At 39.7% G+C, this 17,158-nt stretch overlaps 1 protein-coding gene across 6 annotated transcripts in view; it reads right to left on the reverse strand.

Moving 5' to 3' along the window:
- The window catches only part of LOC136858486 (protein vav), a 705,311-nt gene that overhangs the window by 411,701 nt on the left and 276,452 nt on the right, over positions 1-17,158 (reverse strand). For all 6 annotated transcript variants that reach the window (XM_067138064.2, XM_067138062.2, XM_067138063.2 and 3 more), the window contains one exon: positions 5,489-5,608. In XM_067138064.2, the coding sequence (XP_066994165.2) occupies positions 5,489-5,608 (120 nt within the window). The remainder of the gene's footprint in view (positions 1-5,488; positions 5,609-17,158) is intronic.

Below are 17,158 nucleotides of genomic sequence, written 5' to 3' on the forward strand. Positions count from 1 at the left end.
GTATGTTATTCCAATCCCTAACTCCCCTTCCTATAAACGAATATTTGCCCCAATTTGTGTAAGATACATTCTGATATCAGTCTCTTCCACCACCTCTGATTAGCTTCGGGTTTGTTGGCCGTCATAATTTCATGAGCTGCTTGGAGAGTTGTCATGTCCGGTAATTTAAACAATTTTACATCCAAGGTTTGTTTTAGTTTTGAGAACAACATCAATTTACCTCAATGCAGTTGACTTGTTGTGCCTAACACTGCAGAAGGTTTCCTGTCAGTGTGACCTCCCATAGCGTTTGGTTGGCCCCTGCCATGTCTACAAGACAGAAACACTTTGATGAATTTGTGCGTCATTTCGTACACAAAGGCTTCATCAGACCTCCTGAGAAAAAACTCATTAGCCTTTAGTCATTGGTTCTCCCATAGTTTTGTCAGGTTTGGTACTGGCCACCTGACCCTCAGACCGACAGTCGCAGGTAGTACAGTCTGCTGTCACATACGGTAGCAGGATTGCTCCTGACATGACATTATTCTGTATACATATCATGTGTAATATGCCTCACGGAACACAGACAGATAGAACTAAGATGGGGTGATAGTACCTCATGGTGATCAAAGTAAGTACCTACGAAGGTCAATCAAATATAAACGGGATTTTTGTTCCTGAACATCAACAGTTGGTAGGATTGTCCCTGCGCTTCTGCTATGCTTAGGTGGGACTGTTGGGAATAGGGAGAGTGTGCTGTTAGATATTTCCCACCGTTTCGTCAGTAACACTCACAATGTCGAAGCAACAGCTGTACCCCTCCACTGCACAACGCATAATTATGAAATTTCTTCCTGGTGAAGAAGTTACAGCGGCAGAAATTTGCCAGAGATTGACTACAGAGTTTGGTCATCAAACATTGTCAAGGACGTGTGAATTTGCCTGGCATAAAGGAAGGACGAGAACGTGTGGAAAACCAGCCACAAAATCACCGTCCTCGGACCAGCATTACAGGCGAAAACATTCGTGCAGTTACAGACATTATTGACGACGATCGACGGGCATGAGCGAAGCACAATCAATGTTGCTTACTACTGTGAAGTGTTGAACAAGGCGAGGGTTGCATATCGCCGCAAAAGACGAGACCAACCGATTCGACAGGTCATCCTCCTCCACGACAATGTGTGGCCCCATACTGCAGCTCTGTCTCCAAGTTACAGGAAATGCACTGGACTACACTTGACCATCCTCCTTACATCCCAGACTTATCATCCTGCGATTTCCATTTGTTTGGACCGCTTAAAGAAGCTCCAGGAGGGCAACGATTTGAAGATGACGAGAGTGTGGAAGACTGTGTACAACTGGCTGGTGACTCGACCCTGTCCATTTTACGATGAGAGCATCAAAGAGCTGCCCATATGCTGGGACAAATGTATTTCCAAAGCAGGAAACTATGTAGAAAAATAAATTGTAATTGCCTTGTGTTTTTCAATAAATGAATTTAAATAAAAATAAAATCCCGTTTATATTTCATCCCCCCTTATACGTAATGAAAGATATTCATTGGCGTAATGACATTAACACATTACGGACTGGATGCTCCTCGCACTTTCCAGCCCCTGCGCCTGGCCATTTCCTGAGCAACTTAGTGCGAAAGTGCACGCCTAGTATTGAATGAGCTGGCTTCACTAACCTTGTACTGATTGTGATAATATTTATTGGAAACCTTCTGAAGTGGTCCTAATAATGTTTTCTGGTGTGATAAGTTGTGTAACAATGACTTTGGTGATGGGGTATATGGCAGATTATATAGACTTCACGTTGCTTTGGAGGGTGTATATTTTCACCATCACTACTCACACTTTAATCAGAAGAGGTTTCAATATTGAACTCAAGTTTTTCAACATTACTCGGGCATCCCGAATAATTATTATTATTAGTATAGAATTTCGCACAATGTGCATGGAGTAGTTAATTTTCACAGAACTTTCTTAGAGAGAAGCCGCGTCGATTACACCACAGTACGTGATATCTGTCACATGGTCGACCGCATAGTTCACACAGACACTGTATATCCGGGACGTGGAACTTCTTCATGCTGCACACTCTATGGTGAAACCCATGTACTGCAAGACGGGTAACTATATGTCGAAGCTCGTAGTTCGAGTCCATCCAGTCAGTTGACATCATTGCTTCGGTCGCATAGAAATCGCCCCATATTTCCTTCCGTTTCTCTTGCAGCTCGTGTAATAATTGTTGATAGGCCTCAGTAGATGGCAGATGCAACTGCATGCGAAGTTCTTCCATGTAGTATTCCTGCCGAGCCAGAACATACACCAGGCGGGAAGGGGTGAATTTTGAAAGATTCATAGCCTTTTTCAGATACCTTGCTTTGACACTTTCTAATAATTTCAGGTCTTTCTTCTTCAGGTGGTCCCATATACATTCCAGAGCATACGTCAAGACGGGTGTCACTTTCAGCTTAAATAGGTCCATAGCCGTTTTGAGCGAAAGTTTACTGATATTCTTCACTTCGCTCATTGCGGCCACTGCAGACGCTACCTTCTCCTTTATATGTATGGAGAAGACATCGCCATGGGTTTGGAATGTCAGACCCAGATACTTGAAATTGTTCACTATTTGCAGGTTTGACCCTTCTAATGTAATAACTTGGTTTGCAGCTAGTCTTCCTCCCTTTCTGAAGGTCATCATGACCGTTTTCACTTTATTCATCCTTAGCCCCTTCTCTTTAGACCATTTCAGTAATTTGTCGAAGGCTACTTGTAACTGCTCAATCGATTCCGAAGTTAGAACCATGTCGTCCGCATACATATAGATCGCGACGTTGTTCATGCTAACTACTTGTACTACATCCAAGACAGCTATGTTGAACAGTAGGGGGCTTAGTGGGTCGCCCTGCAATATACCGTTCGTTTGTTCTAACACGCTGGATACGGATCTGTTGTCGTCGATCTGGACCACGTTGTTCGCAAGAATACTCCTTATAAGCCTTGATATGTAGTTTTGAGGTCCAATTAGGGATTCTAGCTTCTCTATTATAAGCTTTCTGCTCACCAGGTCGAAGGCCTTGCAATAGTCAATAAATATGGCATGTAATTTGCCACCTTTCAGTCTCAATGATCTCTCGATATCATTTTGTAGGCATTTTATGCCGTCGATTGTTGAACGACCCTTCCGAAAACCCAGTTGTTCCTCAGGTAATCTTTTGTCCACTAAGTCTGATAGTCTTTCCGTCAATAATCTTGTCAGTATTTTAAAGCCTGCACATTCTAAAGCAATGCCCCTATATGAGTTAGGGTCACCTATGTCTCCTTTTCCCTTGTATAACACCTTTAGTAATGAGCTTCTCCACTTGTCTGGCACGTTGCACTCTAGTAGGCAGTTATTAAGCAAGTGTGTCCAGTCTTCTGTCAGTACATTTGTGCTCTCTGTTATATGTTCGTTGAAAATCTGGTCAGGGCCGCATGCTTTTTTCTTCTTCAGCTTTTTTAATGCTGTTTCGACTTCCTTTGCAGTAAACAGTTCTACGTTTACGTTGCTCTTGTGATCTTCAACTGGTGCCGGTCGTGTTTCTTCCTTCTGTAGCACATCTTTGAAATGCGCTTCCCAGATGTCCATGGGTATATCCCTGGGGAATTGAGGTTGTTTTTCTTTCAGGGCTTTATATGGATGTGCCTTGGCTTCTTCTATTAGCTTCCTTTCTTCATCCAGCAGAAAATCTTTCCTTGTAGCTCTCAATATGGTTTTGTATTCTCTATTTTTCTTTGTATATTCCTGTAGATCAGACTGAGACTGGGATTTTCTGAATATGTGCAGCGCTTGGAGCGCTTCCTTACGGGCTTTGTAGCATAGCTTATTAAACCATGGCTTTGCACGTCTGGGGTTAACTAATGGTCGTTCGGCAGCTATTTTGATAATGCTCTCAAGATAGTCCAGTATCTGATTCAGATCTCGCCCATCTGTGGGATTTATGTCTTCGCGTGCCTTTTTAAGAATCTCTTGATTTAGTTTCCTAGAGTCTGGATTTCTGGCTTCGGTCTTCTTCGGTGACATTCGTTCTACACAGAGTGTGATTTCTACTGGTAAATGTTTTCTGATGACTCTGCCGCCTGTTATTGTGCACGTTTTCATGTTTGTAAAAACAAGGTCTATTGTGCTGCTCCCATTGCTGCATATATACGTCATGCGGTGAGGATCATTTACAAGGGACAGCCCTTTCCCTTGTATAAAACTGAGTATACTGTCTGTTTTCCTGTTAACTCGGTCCACCCGACAGTTCAAGTCTCCTGCTAGTATAACTGTCTCACTACTGTGAATTTTAGCTAGCGTTGTGCCTATGTCCCGAATAATTATCCGCATGCATGTAAGCATGCGGTCAGTCTGGGAAGCGCCATCTTACACACCACATGGTTCTTTGAATGACGTAACATTAGATTGGAAAACTAAGAAATTGAAGCATAAAACAGAAGAACGAAAATTAAAGGTAGCATAGAACAAATAAAACCTTCATCAACAATATTCTATAAACCAAGACCGCTAGCTAGTTTCAGAAGTTTGAACAGATGTCACCGAATGTACATGTCTCGTGAACACGATTTAACTCGGGACTCATCAGCAATGTTCGGCCAGCCAAACACGAGTAGACGGGGGTTCAGACCGCAATGTGTTAACGAGGTTGTAAATAAAGATTAAAGATCTCTTCATTTACAGGCTGTAGTAATGATTTAAAGGAGAAGGCATTAATTCCCTGTAAGACCCCAAGTAGAATATGGCTTCAGTGTATGGGACACTTACCAGGATTTCTTGATACGAGAACTGGGAAAGATCCAAAGGAAAACCGCATGATTTGTTGTGGGTGATTTCCGACAAAAGAGTACAGTAGTGTTACAAATATGTTGCAAACTTTGACTGGGAAGACTTGGGAGTAAGGAGACGTGCAGCTCAGCTAAGCAGGATGTTCCGTGCTTTCGGTAGAGAAATGGCATGGAATGGCATTAGTAGATGAATATGTAGAACTTTAAACGGTAGGAAAGATCACAATACAAATATAAAGTTGGAAATCAAGAATAAAAATCGAGTCAAATATTCATTTACAAGAAGAGGAATTAGGGAATGGAATAATTTATACAGGGAAATGTTCGATAAATTTCCAAGTTTTTAAAAAATCATTTAAGAAAATACTAGGGAAATTGTTAGGGAAATTACCATCTGGCTGACTGTCCTAAATGCAGTTCAAGGAAGATTGATTGATTGATTGATTGATTGATTGATTGATTGATTGATTGATTGATTGATTGATTGATTGATTGATTGATTGATTGATTGATTGATTGATTGATTGATTTATAATACAAAATTTAGCTCAGAACATTGTGTTTGTAGTACATTTACTAACTCTGAATCCTTAGCAAGATATGTTTCCCTCTTCATGGAAAAACAAATAATCTAAGACCAATTTTCTAATTTCTTACTCAAATAAAATACTTACTGGCTGCGTATCTCCAATGAGTCTGTCCAGTAGTAAAGGATATTTGAGAATGCGTTGAAAAGGCATGTAAAGGAGATCTTCAAGTGCATATCTACCTTCTTTTACACTTTCTTGACACCTCTATAAAAGGAAAGCATACTATTAGTAAAGTACAAATAAATCACTTCTAAATCATTAGGAAACCCAGTCAATATAATTATGTTGAACTGTCTACTTACTTTTCTAATTGAATGTATATAATGTTTACAGCATAAAAGACAATATTATTCTCTCAATTCCATAGTTTTCATTACAATTTTAAAAATTAAGCAGACAAACAAGTTACCAGCTTCTCGAGTGTTGAAGGTAGAACAATATAATGGTGCAGTAAAACCCCACTTATACATTTGCTTTTCATACTTCACGTTACACTAGCTGATGTACCCGTGCTTCGCTATGGAATTCTACATTGTATACAAAATTGTAGGTTAGGTAGAGTACACGTTGTGAGCAAGACTGTATTAAATTGCACAGCAAGTGAGGCCAGTATCCAGTATTCGGGAGATAGTGGGTTCGAACCCCACTGTCGGCAGCCCTGAAGATGGTTTTCCGTGGTTTCCCAGTTTCACACCAGGCAAATGTTGGGGCTGTACCTTAAACAAGGCCACGGCCTTCCCAGTCCTAGCCCTTTCCTGTCCTATCGTCGCAATAAGACCTATCTGTGTCGGTGCGACGTAAAGCCAATAGCGAAAAAATTGCATAGCTCTTAACGTTACCCTGGAAATGCGACAGAGAAAACACCAAACGTTTTTCCTCATATGAAGACTGGGTTAGGGAATTTTCATTGTAATGGTAGGACAGCTTGCTTACCATCAGTCACAATCAGGTTGGGGAATTTTCCTTATAATGGCAGACACTCACTCTCCACCTGCCTTTTTACATCCTCAGAAAGACTATCTTAGCGGTTTTCCCAACTGAAATGAACACAGGTCACTACAATGACGTCAGTAGGAATGGCGCGAGTAAAGGCAATGATTTCACGTGAAATACTCGATCAAATGGAAAACCACAATTTTCTCACTTTTAACGATCTAACAGTCCAAAGTTCCAGAGCTGGAATGACCAGGCCTCAGACAGCTGTGATACATGAACACTCTTAGTCTTTTTGCGGAGGGCAGGGGGGGTTGGTTGAATAGTGCAGAGTCCCAGGGCAAACACTATGCTCTTTTACTGATCTGTTTCCTAGGGGTTACCCGATGAGTCGGAAAATCTCAACTCACTACACTGGCGGCGGAAAAATCTATCTGATTTGGAGGCAATTTTACCCCTCTTCACTGCTAATTATGAATAAAATGAATATATAATTTCATAAAAGTGAAGAGAACGAAGCTCTTTTTAAGAAACGGCTCTTTTCAGGGTTGAATTTTGAGCTAATTAGTGAATTGTGGTGTCATAATTTGGAATATGCCTAAATTGTAATTCTAGACCAGGCCATACTACTACTACTACTACTACTACTACTACTACTACTACTAAGTGAGCCTCTGCCTTAAGAGTACACACTACTCATTCAAAACAGCGCGTCAGAGTAGGGATCGAACAGTTGGAATACTATGATGAACCAGTGAGTTACGTACCAGCAGTACGGTATCAGAAAATGTATGAACCAGAGGAATGAGATGCTAAAGAAGAATGTTTTCAAACTCCCCAGCTATTTCCCGCCAATATTCAGTCAGGCTGTTATACTCGGAACGCAGCAGTAATCCCATCTGTCGGAGTTGAGCGACAGCATAAGAGGCAAGGAACATCACCACAAACAATGGCCAATGTGATGTTATTGTTGATCAATGTTATGCACTTTCAATATTGTAGGCCTTCATATTTAGTTTTCTTCCGACTCTGAAATACCACTCTTATCATAGTTGGTACGGTAAAATTGAATAAAACATGGTCGAAAATTGTATTCTCTATAACTTTTGTTATGCAGTACTTTCCGATAGGACCAATAACATAGGTATTTAAAAATTAAATTTTAGGCACCTTCCCCTAAACTACAATTTCATACAGGGCGAATAAAATAGTTTATAACTTAGACTGTAGTTTCTTATTCCATGACTCTATATACCGGTACTAACTTTCATTAAATTCTGTTAAGCCATTTTCTCGTGGTTCGGTGTTGATATGGATTTGGTAACAAAAATACAAATTCATGAATATCTGTGTTATCAAAGCTGGTGCGGTAACAATGTATGACACCGGGCGAGTTGGCCATGCGGTAAAGAGCGCGCAGCTGTGAGCTCGCATCCAGGAGATAGTGGGTTCGAACCCCACTATCAGCAGCCCTGAAGATGGTTTCCATGGTTTCCATTTTTCACACCACGCAAATGCTGGGGCTGTACCTTAATTAAGGCCACGGCCGCTTCCTTCCCATTCCTAGGACTTTCCTGTCCATCGTCGCCATAAGACCTATCTATGTAACTGCGACGTAAAGCAAGTAGCAAGAACAATGTGTGACATAAATGATCGGAAATGTAATTCTATACAACTTAAGTAGTATTTATCGATAGAACCACTAATAATATAAATATTCGAATATTGAATTTTAGGCTTTCCCCTAAACTACCATTTCACTCAGGGTGAGTAAAATGATTTATAGCCTAGATTGTAGTGGCTCATTCCCCGACTTCACATATCGATTTTCATTAAATTCTCTTCAGCCGTTTTCTTGTGATGCGTGTACATACATACATACATACATACATACAGACAGACAGACAGACAGAAATTACGGAAAAGTAAAAAGTGCATTTCCTTGTTACTATGGACATGACCGATATAGAAATACCATTCTTGTCAAATTCTGAGCAATGTACAGACAAAACTCTTATTGTATATATATATAGATTTTGAACTTTTTTCTAATTTCCACGTAAATTTCTCCCACTTGTAAGTTTTTCACTTCCATATTTTTCTAACTTATAGGTCACTGTTTTCTGTTCATTAAAAGCTTTTTGTTGCACTAATATATTTAACCAGCAAATAAAATTGGCCAAAACGAAAAAATTGAAAATGTGGGTTGTATCATGTACAGCTTTCATAGTTCAAATCCTGTGCATCAAGTGACTAACACAGCAGACATGGCAGCCTGTTTGGTAGCAATAAAGACAAGGATACTAAGGGACGTTTATGATGCCAGAGGGTGTAAACTGTTACAAGAAGAGTGGAGTTCATAATGGTACACGATAATGTAAAATAAAAGTCTGCAGCACCAGCTCTGTATATATACACTGACCTGAAAATGATGCACTCTCATATACCCATTGGTATACTTTGAACTTTCTTTCCTAATTTATAGGCAATGCAACTTGTACGTACTGTTAGGGAACAGATAAGTGCAGAAAAAATAAGGAAGTGATTCTGGACTGTAGGCACAACCAAAAATTCAGATCTAACTGAAGAAGAATTGATTGACCTTGAAGATGAAGATTCACCAGAAGAAAATGAGTGGGAATGAGTATCCAATGGATCTGTCAAGTTTGTAATAGCAAAATGATGAGGACGTAAAATTGCATCACATTTGGAATCTATATATATATATAAAATATGAGTTTTGTCTGTACATTGCTCAGAATTGGAAAAGAATTGTATTTCTGTACCGATCATGTCCACAGTAACAAGAAAATGCATTTTTTTTACTTTTCCGTAATGTCTGTCTGTCTGTCTGTCTGTCTGTCTGTCTGTCTGTCTGTCTGTCTGTACACGCATCACGAGAAAACGGCTGAAGAGAATTTAATTAAAATCGGTATGTAGAGTCGGGGGTGAGCCGCTACAATCTAGGCTATAAATTATTTTATTCACGCTGAGTGAATTGGTAGTTTAGGGGAAGGCCTAAAATTCAATTCTCAAATATTTATATTATTAGTGTTCATATCGATAAATACTACATAACAAAAGTGATGAAGAATTAATTTTCTGATTATTTACGTCTTATGCATTTTTACCGCACCGGCTATGAAAACAAAGATATTCATGAATTTGGATTTTTGTTGCTAAGTCCATATCAACGCCGAGCCCCGACAAAATGGTTAAACAGAATTTAATGAAAATCGGTATACAGAGTCGGGGAATAAGAAACTACAGTTTAAGCTATAAACAATGTTATTCACACTGGGTGAAATGGTAGTTTAGGGGAAGGCACCTAAAATTTAATTTTTAAATACATATGTTCTTGGTCCTATGAAAAAGTACTACATAACAGAAGTTAAAGAGAATATAATTTCCGATCATTTATGTTTTATTCAGTTTTCCGTACCGACTATGATAAGAGTGGTATTTCAGAACCAGAAGACAATTAATAATATGAAGGCCTACAATATCGAAAGTGCGTAACATTGATCAACAATAACATTGCACTGACCGTTGTTTATTGTAATGTTCTTTGTCTCTTATGCTGACATTCAACTCCGATAGATGGGATTACTACCGCGTACCGAGTATAACGGCCTAACTGAATATTGGCGGGAAATAGCTGAGGAGTTAGATAACTTTCTTCTTCAGCATGCCAATCCTCTGGTTCATACATTTTCTGATGCTGATGGTACGTAACACACTGGTTCATCATAGTATGCCTCTATTCGATACCTACTCTGACACGCTGTTTTGAATGAGCAGTGTGCGCACTTAAGTCAGAGGCTCAGTTAGTAGTAGTAATAGTATGAACTGGTCTGGAATTACAATTTAGCCCTATTCCAAATTATAGTACCAGAATTCACTAAATAATTCAAAATTCAACCTTGAAAAGAACCGTTTCTTAGGAAAAGCTTCTTCCTCTTCACTTTCATTAAATCTACATTAATTTTATTCCAAATTAGCAGCGAGGATGTGGTTCCTTCTCTGGCTTGGAGGAAAAATTGCCTCCACGTCAGATAGTTCTTTCCCCCGCCAGTGTAGTGAATTGAGATTTTCCGACTCATCGCGTACTCCCAGGAAGCCGATAAGTAAACGGGCATAGTTTTTGCCCTAGGACTATCCACTATTTGAACACTCCCCCTCTCCCGCCGAAGAAAAAGGACGAAGATTGTTCATGGATCACAGATGTCTGCGTCTTGGTCATTCCAGCTCGGTAGCTTTGGACTGTTAGTTCGGCAGCATAGTACTGTTCGTTAAAAGTGAAAATATGTGTGGTTTTCCATTTGATCGAGTATTTCATATGAAGGCATTGCTTTTAATCGCGCCATTCCTACCGACGACATTGTAATGACCCATGTTCATTTCAGTTGGGAAAACCACTAAGAGAGTCTTTCTGAGAATCTATAAAGGCAGGCGGAGAGTGAGTGTCTCCCATTATAATGAAAACTCCCCAACCTGATTGTGACTGACAGTAGGCAAGGTGGCCTACATTACAATGAAAATTCCCTAACCCAGTCTTGATATGAGAAAAGACGTTGGTGAGTTGCCCGTCGTGCTTCTAGGGCAACGTTAGAGCTATGCAACTTAATACAATCTTGCTCACAACGTTTACACTACCTAACCTAGAATTCTGTATAAAATTTAGAATTCCGTAGCGAAGCACGGGTACATCAGCTAGTCTGACATAAGTTCTGAAGACTTTGATGAATCAGACCAAATCAAATCAATAAACAATAATTAAATACTTCAGATATGGTACAGTTTCTGCCTTAAAATACCTATACATACCCTTCCATTTTTCATTAAAATTTGTATGACTGTCAATTATGCTTACATACTCCATTTCCGTGAGAATATTTCTGCATCCATTATATCATTTCTCGCCCATTATTCAATTCCTATTACAATATCTTAATTCTATTCCTTCCTTTCCATAACTAAATATTTTATCATTATCTTTAGTATATCCCCAGAATTCTCATCAATTCCAGGTACTTTTCTAGTTTTCAACTTTTGTATCTTATTGTAAATGTCATTGTTGTCATAGGTAAATTTTAGTACTTCTTTAGTCACCTCCACTATCTGGACATTATCCTTGTAATCAACAATCTTTACATACTGCTCACTGAATACTTCTGCCTTTTGAAGATTCTCACTTACACACTCCTCTTGTTCATTAATGATTCTGGGAATGCCCTTCATGGAACGTGTTTCTGCCTTAGAGTACCTAAGCATACCCTTCCATTTTTCACTAAAATTTGTATGACTGCAAATTATACTTACAATCATGTTATCCTTAGCTGACTTCTTTGCTAGATTCAATTTCCTAGTAAGTTCCTTCAATTCCTCCTTACATCCACAGCCATTTATAACTCTGTTTCTTTACGATCTGCACCTCCTTCTTAGTCTCTTTATTTCTCTGTTATAATAAAGCAGGTCTTTACCATTCCTTACCACCTTCAAGGCACAAACCTGTTTTCACATTCCTCAATAATTGCTTTAAACCCATCCCAGAGTCTGTTTACATTTTTATTTATCATTTTCCACACTCCCTCATGGTACTGCCTAATATTCCTACTTTTAAGACCTTCCTTTCTATCACATTTAATTTTAACTATGACAAAAACAGCTTCATGATCACTAAGGCCATCTAGCACTTCGGTTTCTTTAGAGAGCTCATCTGGTTTTACCAGCACCACGGCCAGAATATTCTTCCCTCTAATTGATTCCACACCGAGCTCGATAGCTGCAGTCGCTTAAGTGCGGCCAGTCTCCAGTAATCGGGAGATAGTGGGGTCGAGCCTCACTGTCGGCAGCCCTGAAGATGGTTTTCCGTGTTTTCCCATTTTCACACCAGGCAAATGCCGGGGCTGAACCTTAATTAAGGCCACGGCCGCTTCCTTCCACTTCCTAGACCTTTCCTATCCCATCGTCGCCATAAGACATATCTGTGTCGGTGCGACGTTAAGCAAAATAACAAAAAAAAAAAAAAAAAAAAAAATGGTTCCATGACTTCCTGAATCAGCTGTCCTCCCCATATTAAATTTACCATTTGGTGGTCATGCTTCCTGTTGTTCACATTATCTAGCCTGACCATAAGTACTGTTAGAAATTTCCCGCCAAGTTCTGCCATTTTTTCTGCGACACTTCTGAGGAAAATCTCTTCTGTAAACAGTCTGCATTAACCTAAGTGATTTTGTTGCATCCAGTGTCTCATAATCATAAAATGAAGCAATTATGAAAATGGTATCATGGTAATAGCACTGAACAAGGTAGGAAAACAGCCTTCACACATCTCTTGATATCCTTAAGAAGCTTGGCAGCAGCAAAAGTTTCATCCATCAAACAACTGAATGCTTTGGTGAGACTGAGAGTATATTGGGTCTAGTGGAGGTCTACTAGGAGTGGTGGTGATGGTGGTGATTATTGTTTTAAGAGGAAGTACAACTAGGCAACCATCCTCTATATAACACTAATCAGAGGGAAAAAGGGAAGGGATCCGACACTTCGAAAAATGAAGATATCGATCAAAGAAAGACAAGGGCCACGAAGGGCGTGAAAATGAAAGACTCCCTAGCCCTCGCAAACCTAATAGCGTCGGGGTCGGAAAAGAACAAGAGTTGACCAAGGGAGGTCGGATAGGACAGATGAAAGTGAGGAGCCTGGCACACGTAAGTGGAAGCAATGCCAGGACTCAGCTGAGGGCCCCGTGGTCGCCAACCCACGCTCCACAGCTCAGAGCCCCTGGGGCCCCTTTTAGTCGCCTCTTACGACAGGCAGGGTTTACCGTGGGTGTTATTCTACCGCCCTCACCCACAGGGGGAGGTCTACTAGGATACCACAGATCATAAATGCTGTGAAGCAAACAATTCCTGATAATTCTGTGCAAAATCAAAAGTAATGGCCATAGAAATTAACAATGTCCAGGATGCTAAACCCCAGATCCAGTCACAGCTCATCAGGTGGCTCTGAAAACACAGAGACATTGTTCTTTCCTGTAGCTTATTGGTCTTCTGGCAGTCCAAATCTCTATATTTTGAATTGTGGTCAGTGCTTGAGAAAATAATTTGCAAGAAAAGGTATCTTGGTGTTGACAGCTTATTTTCTCACAGATGTCATGTTGATGCAATTTATGTGTGGCCAGGAAGAATTTACTTCTTTGTTAAAGTAAAAGGTGGACATTTTAATCAGCAAATCTACCTAAATATCTTACCATAAATGCATTTTATTCCTTACCTAAAATTGTGATTCTCTTTTCCAGCCTGTACTCCATATACAAGAGCAAATGCTTTCATGGCCAGCATCTTGATGAATATAGAAAACATTATTTTCTGCACTTGCAGATCATAGTTGAATTGAATTAGTAGCTCCCAAAATTTATTGAGAAAACAAGTCCAATGTTCTCAATGGATCTGGTCTTTGTAAAGATCAGAAGTCTATTTCTCTTTACTAATGTGTTCTATTTGGCAGTTATCCTGCTCCACTGACACTAAAGTCTATTTCTGACCTGTGGAAATAGCAGACACTTTGAGAATGCTGAGTGCAGTTTCTGGGGAAATGGTGGGAGCTACTAATAATTCAGTTTGACTGTGACATACAAGCCTGGAAAAAAATCTATGTAGTCCATACTTTATTATAATATGCAACAGTATTTATAGCCAGACTAGGCATATTATCATTACTGGCTGTTACTTGAGCTCTAGTGTGTAACATTTCCTGCTTAAAGATCCAAATCAAACAGCAGAAACAGTGCCACCGACATGAATTTTTTAAAGGTGCTTCTCAGCAAGTGGCCTTCACAATATTATCTTGGAGCCAAACTTTGCGGCACACCTGGAATGAGACATACTGGACTGAATAGTCTACCATTGCAATGGACTGTTCTAACAAAATATTTCACCATCAATCTGAGCAACCTCAGAGGTATAAAATAAAAATATAAGGATTTTCAATCTCCAATTAGAAGTTACATGACCTTTGCACGATGGTGCAGATTGCGTGTTTCAAAGATCCATCAAGTTATGGCAGCGGTAGCGTAGCTACTAGTAGGGCTTCCCTTACCGGACAGGTTGGTAATGGGGAATTAGACTAAGAAACAGCTCATGGGAAGAGGTATTTCACAGCTGGAGTAAGTGACAACCAAAAAGCAAGCTTCCTAGAAAAACTAGAGAACGTCATTGACGAAGAGAACATGATAAAACTTCGAGATTTGAATGCCCAGGTAGGAACTGTTAGGTCAGGTTATAAAGGAATTATTGGTACATATGGATTTGGTAATAGAAATGAGGAGTCTAAAGTTAAAAATTTCATAGCTGTTCCGTATTGAACTGAGAATCACAAAAGTAATTTAATATAAGGACATCCACGTATTCAATGCACACAAACCTGTTGCACTTAAATTATACTACAGCATTTTTATTATTATGAAGGTACCACTTTTGACATGTTTTCAATATCATCATCAGACTTTCGTAAAACCAAGCAAAAGAATGAATTCACATACAGCAACAACATACACACACTGGTAAAATTCATGTAACGACACACATTTAAAATGGTTTATATAAAATATATGAGGATTGCTACGCGTTGGCGGCGTACGGTAATAGTCTTAAATTGTCTTCGTACCAGTGGCGGCGCGTGACTTTCGTCACTGGGGGTTCAACAGAAGGAAGAATTTTTGTGCCGCCGCCCCCCCCCCCCCCCTCGCCGCCACATACTACCACTCCGACTTTGGTCCAAGTCCCTCCGCTTTCATCACTCACAAATAATAAACAAGGAAAACAAAACATCCTTTAGGTAATTTCGCACCCACACATCCACTCGATTCTTTTGCATAGGGCTTATATCCACTCTGAATTTACGCACGATTTCGTTACTTTTAATCTGCATCGTTATATCAAGATCAGGCAGTGGGCGGCCGGCATTCTTAATCTCAAGTTTGCACTCAAGAGAGAGAGAGAGAGAGAGAGAAGAAAATTTTGTCTTTTTAGGTATCTGGACACTGTTCATACTCATTTTGTAGCTCCTTACCTTTCCCGAGCACAAAGATTGTGGACGCAACCACAATGCACAAAAACACACACACGGACATAAGATTGTAACTTCTTTATGTTCTAAAAATTAAGTTTCTGTACGGCACAACAGTACATTGACACGCTTGCACAGCGTACAATTATATAACGAATTATGATACATACTGCAAAGTTTTATAAACACTAGTATCACATTTGAAAAACAGAAGGAAATTTTAGGGATGTGTGTTCGCACTGTTGACAACGTTGGTAACTTAATTTTACGAATTCTTGTTGGCTAGGCAGTTAGCATTTTCATTGGTATTATCTTCCCGCTATTTTTTGCCTCAATAATTTTTAAGTTAAGTTTCTCTCCAAGAAGTAATTACTCCAAAGAAGGCAAATGAATAGATGTTCAGTAAGTATTAGTAATATATTTGGGACAAAATATCAATCGGAATTTGGCAGTTTAATGTGACATTTGGTAGTAATGATGCTTTCCAACACTAGTGTTAACTATATGTACTATTCTTTGCTGCCGTAGTTAAATTCCTGTAAGGGCAACAGATGGCAGGCATGTAAGAGTTTTCTAACCCCAACAACACGACTTGCGATTACGAAGACGGGTGAGAGAGAGTGACATACTGCGCATGCGTAAATCACGGATATTCGTTTCTGCGATATCCTGGTCTTGTCTACGTGTTGGTCGGCATCTCTCCGCACCTCACCACACCCTTCACCAAGGTATGGACGGAGATGTGGCCTTGCATGGGGGGGTGCATTCCAGACGAGTATCCAGCCAGGACTTCGTGCGGCTCGCTTGAATTGAAAGTCAGTACGAGTATATTACGGATAGATGAGCTTAGCAAAGGCTTCAAGATTGACCAGGCAGTTGTGAAAATTAAGTAGTTAAGTACAATGTGATATAAACTGGAGGTTCATTGCTCCATTGCGCTATACCAGAAACCGCCACTGCTTCGTACATAAGTTGAGACACTAGCAGTAAAGTTGAGCTTTAGTGTGATAAACCTTAATGAACACGTTAAAATGTTGATGGGTATCTTATTCACAGTGGAATGCGGCACTGAGGAATAATCTGAGTGCTGTTGGTGGCATAGTCTTCTTAGCTTAAAATTGTACTAGCATTCAAAAGTGAAAAATCAGGAGAAATTTCGCAGCCAATCGCGACGTATTACGACATATCACTGATGGCAGAACATGTACAAATCCATGATAATTCAATACATTAACAATTCTATTTAGCCTACATACTGTATATATTTTTTCATCATTTACATGTGAATACTAAAGACTGGACGTACTTGAACTGTAGAAACATGTGACTTCACATCCTTCAACATGGTGATCACACTATGACTAACTGTTGTTCAACACACCGGTAGCTGACTTAGCCCTCTTCAGAAACTCGGAACTAAATTTTTGCTCAAAGCACTTGCCTTGCTGAACTGATTTCAAGGTTAAAAGTTTCTCCAAAGTTTGTTCAGACAGCAAGGATCTGAACTGTGTTTTTGTCTTTGTGACTCTGCTAAAAATCCTTTCACATTCTGCATTGCTATGTGGAACTGATAAAATAGCAAGCATCACCTTAGAGAGTCTGTCATATTTAAGTACACCATCAGCTGATTTCATCTGACCTACCAATGCCCATTGAACATCAATTCTTCCTTTTGCCAGGTCTGTTTCTTCGAGCTGAAAGTTACAGAACTGGGAGTGCAGAATATCAGTTTCTTTATCCAAATGTTCCGCT

This window comes from Anabrus simplex, chromosome 1 (genome assembly GCF_040414725.1).
Source record: "Anabrus simplex isolate iqAnaSimp1 chromosome 1, ASM4041472v1, whole genome shotgun sequence".
In the NCBI taxonomy this organism is placed as follows: domain Eukaryota; kingdom Metazoa; phylum Arthropoda; class Insecta; order Orthoptera; family Tettigoniidae; genus Anabrus; species Anabrus simplex.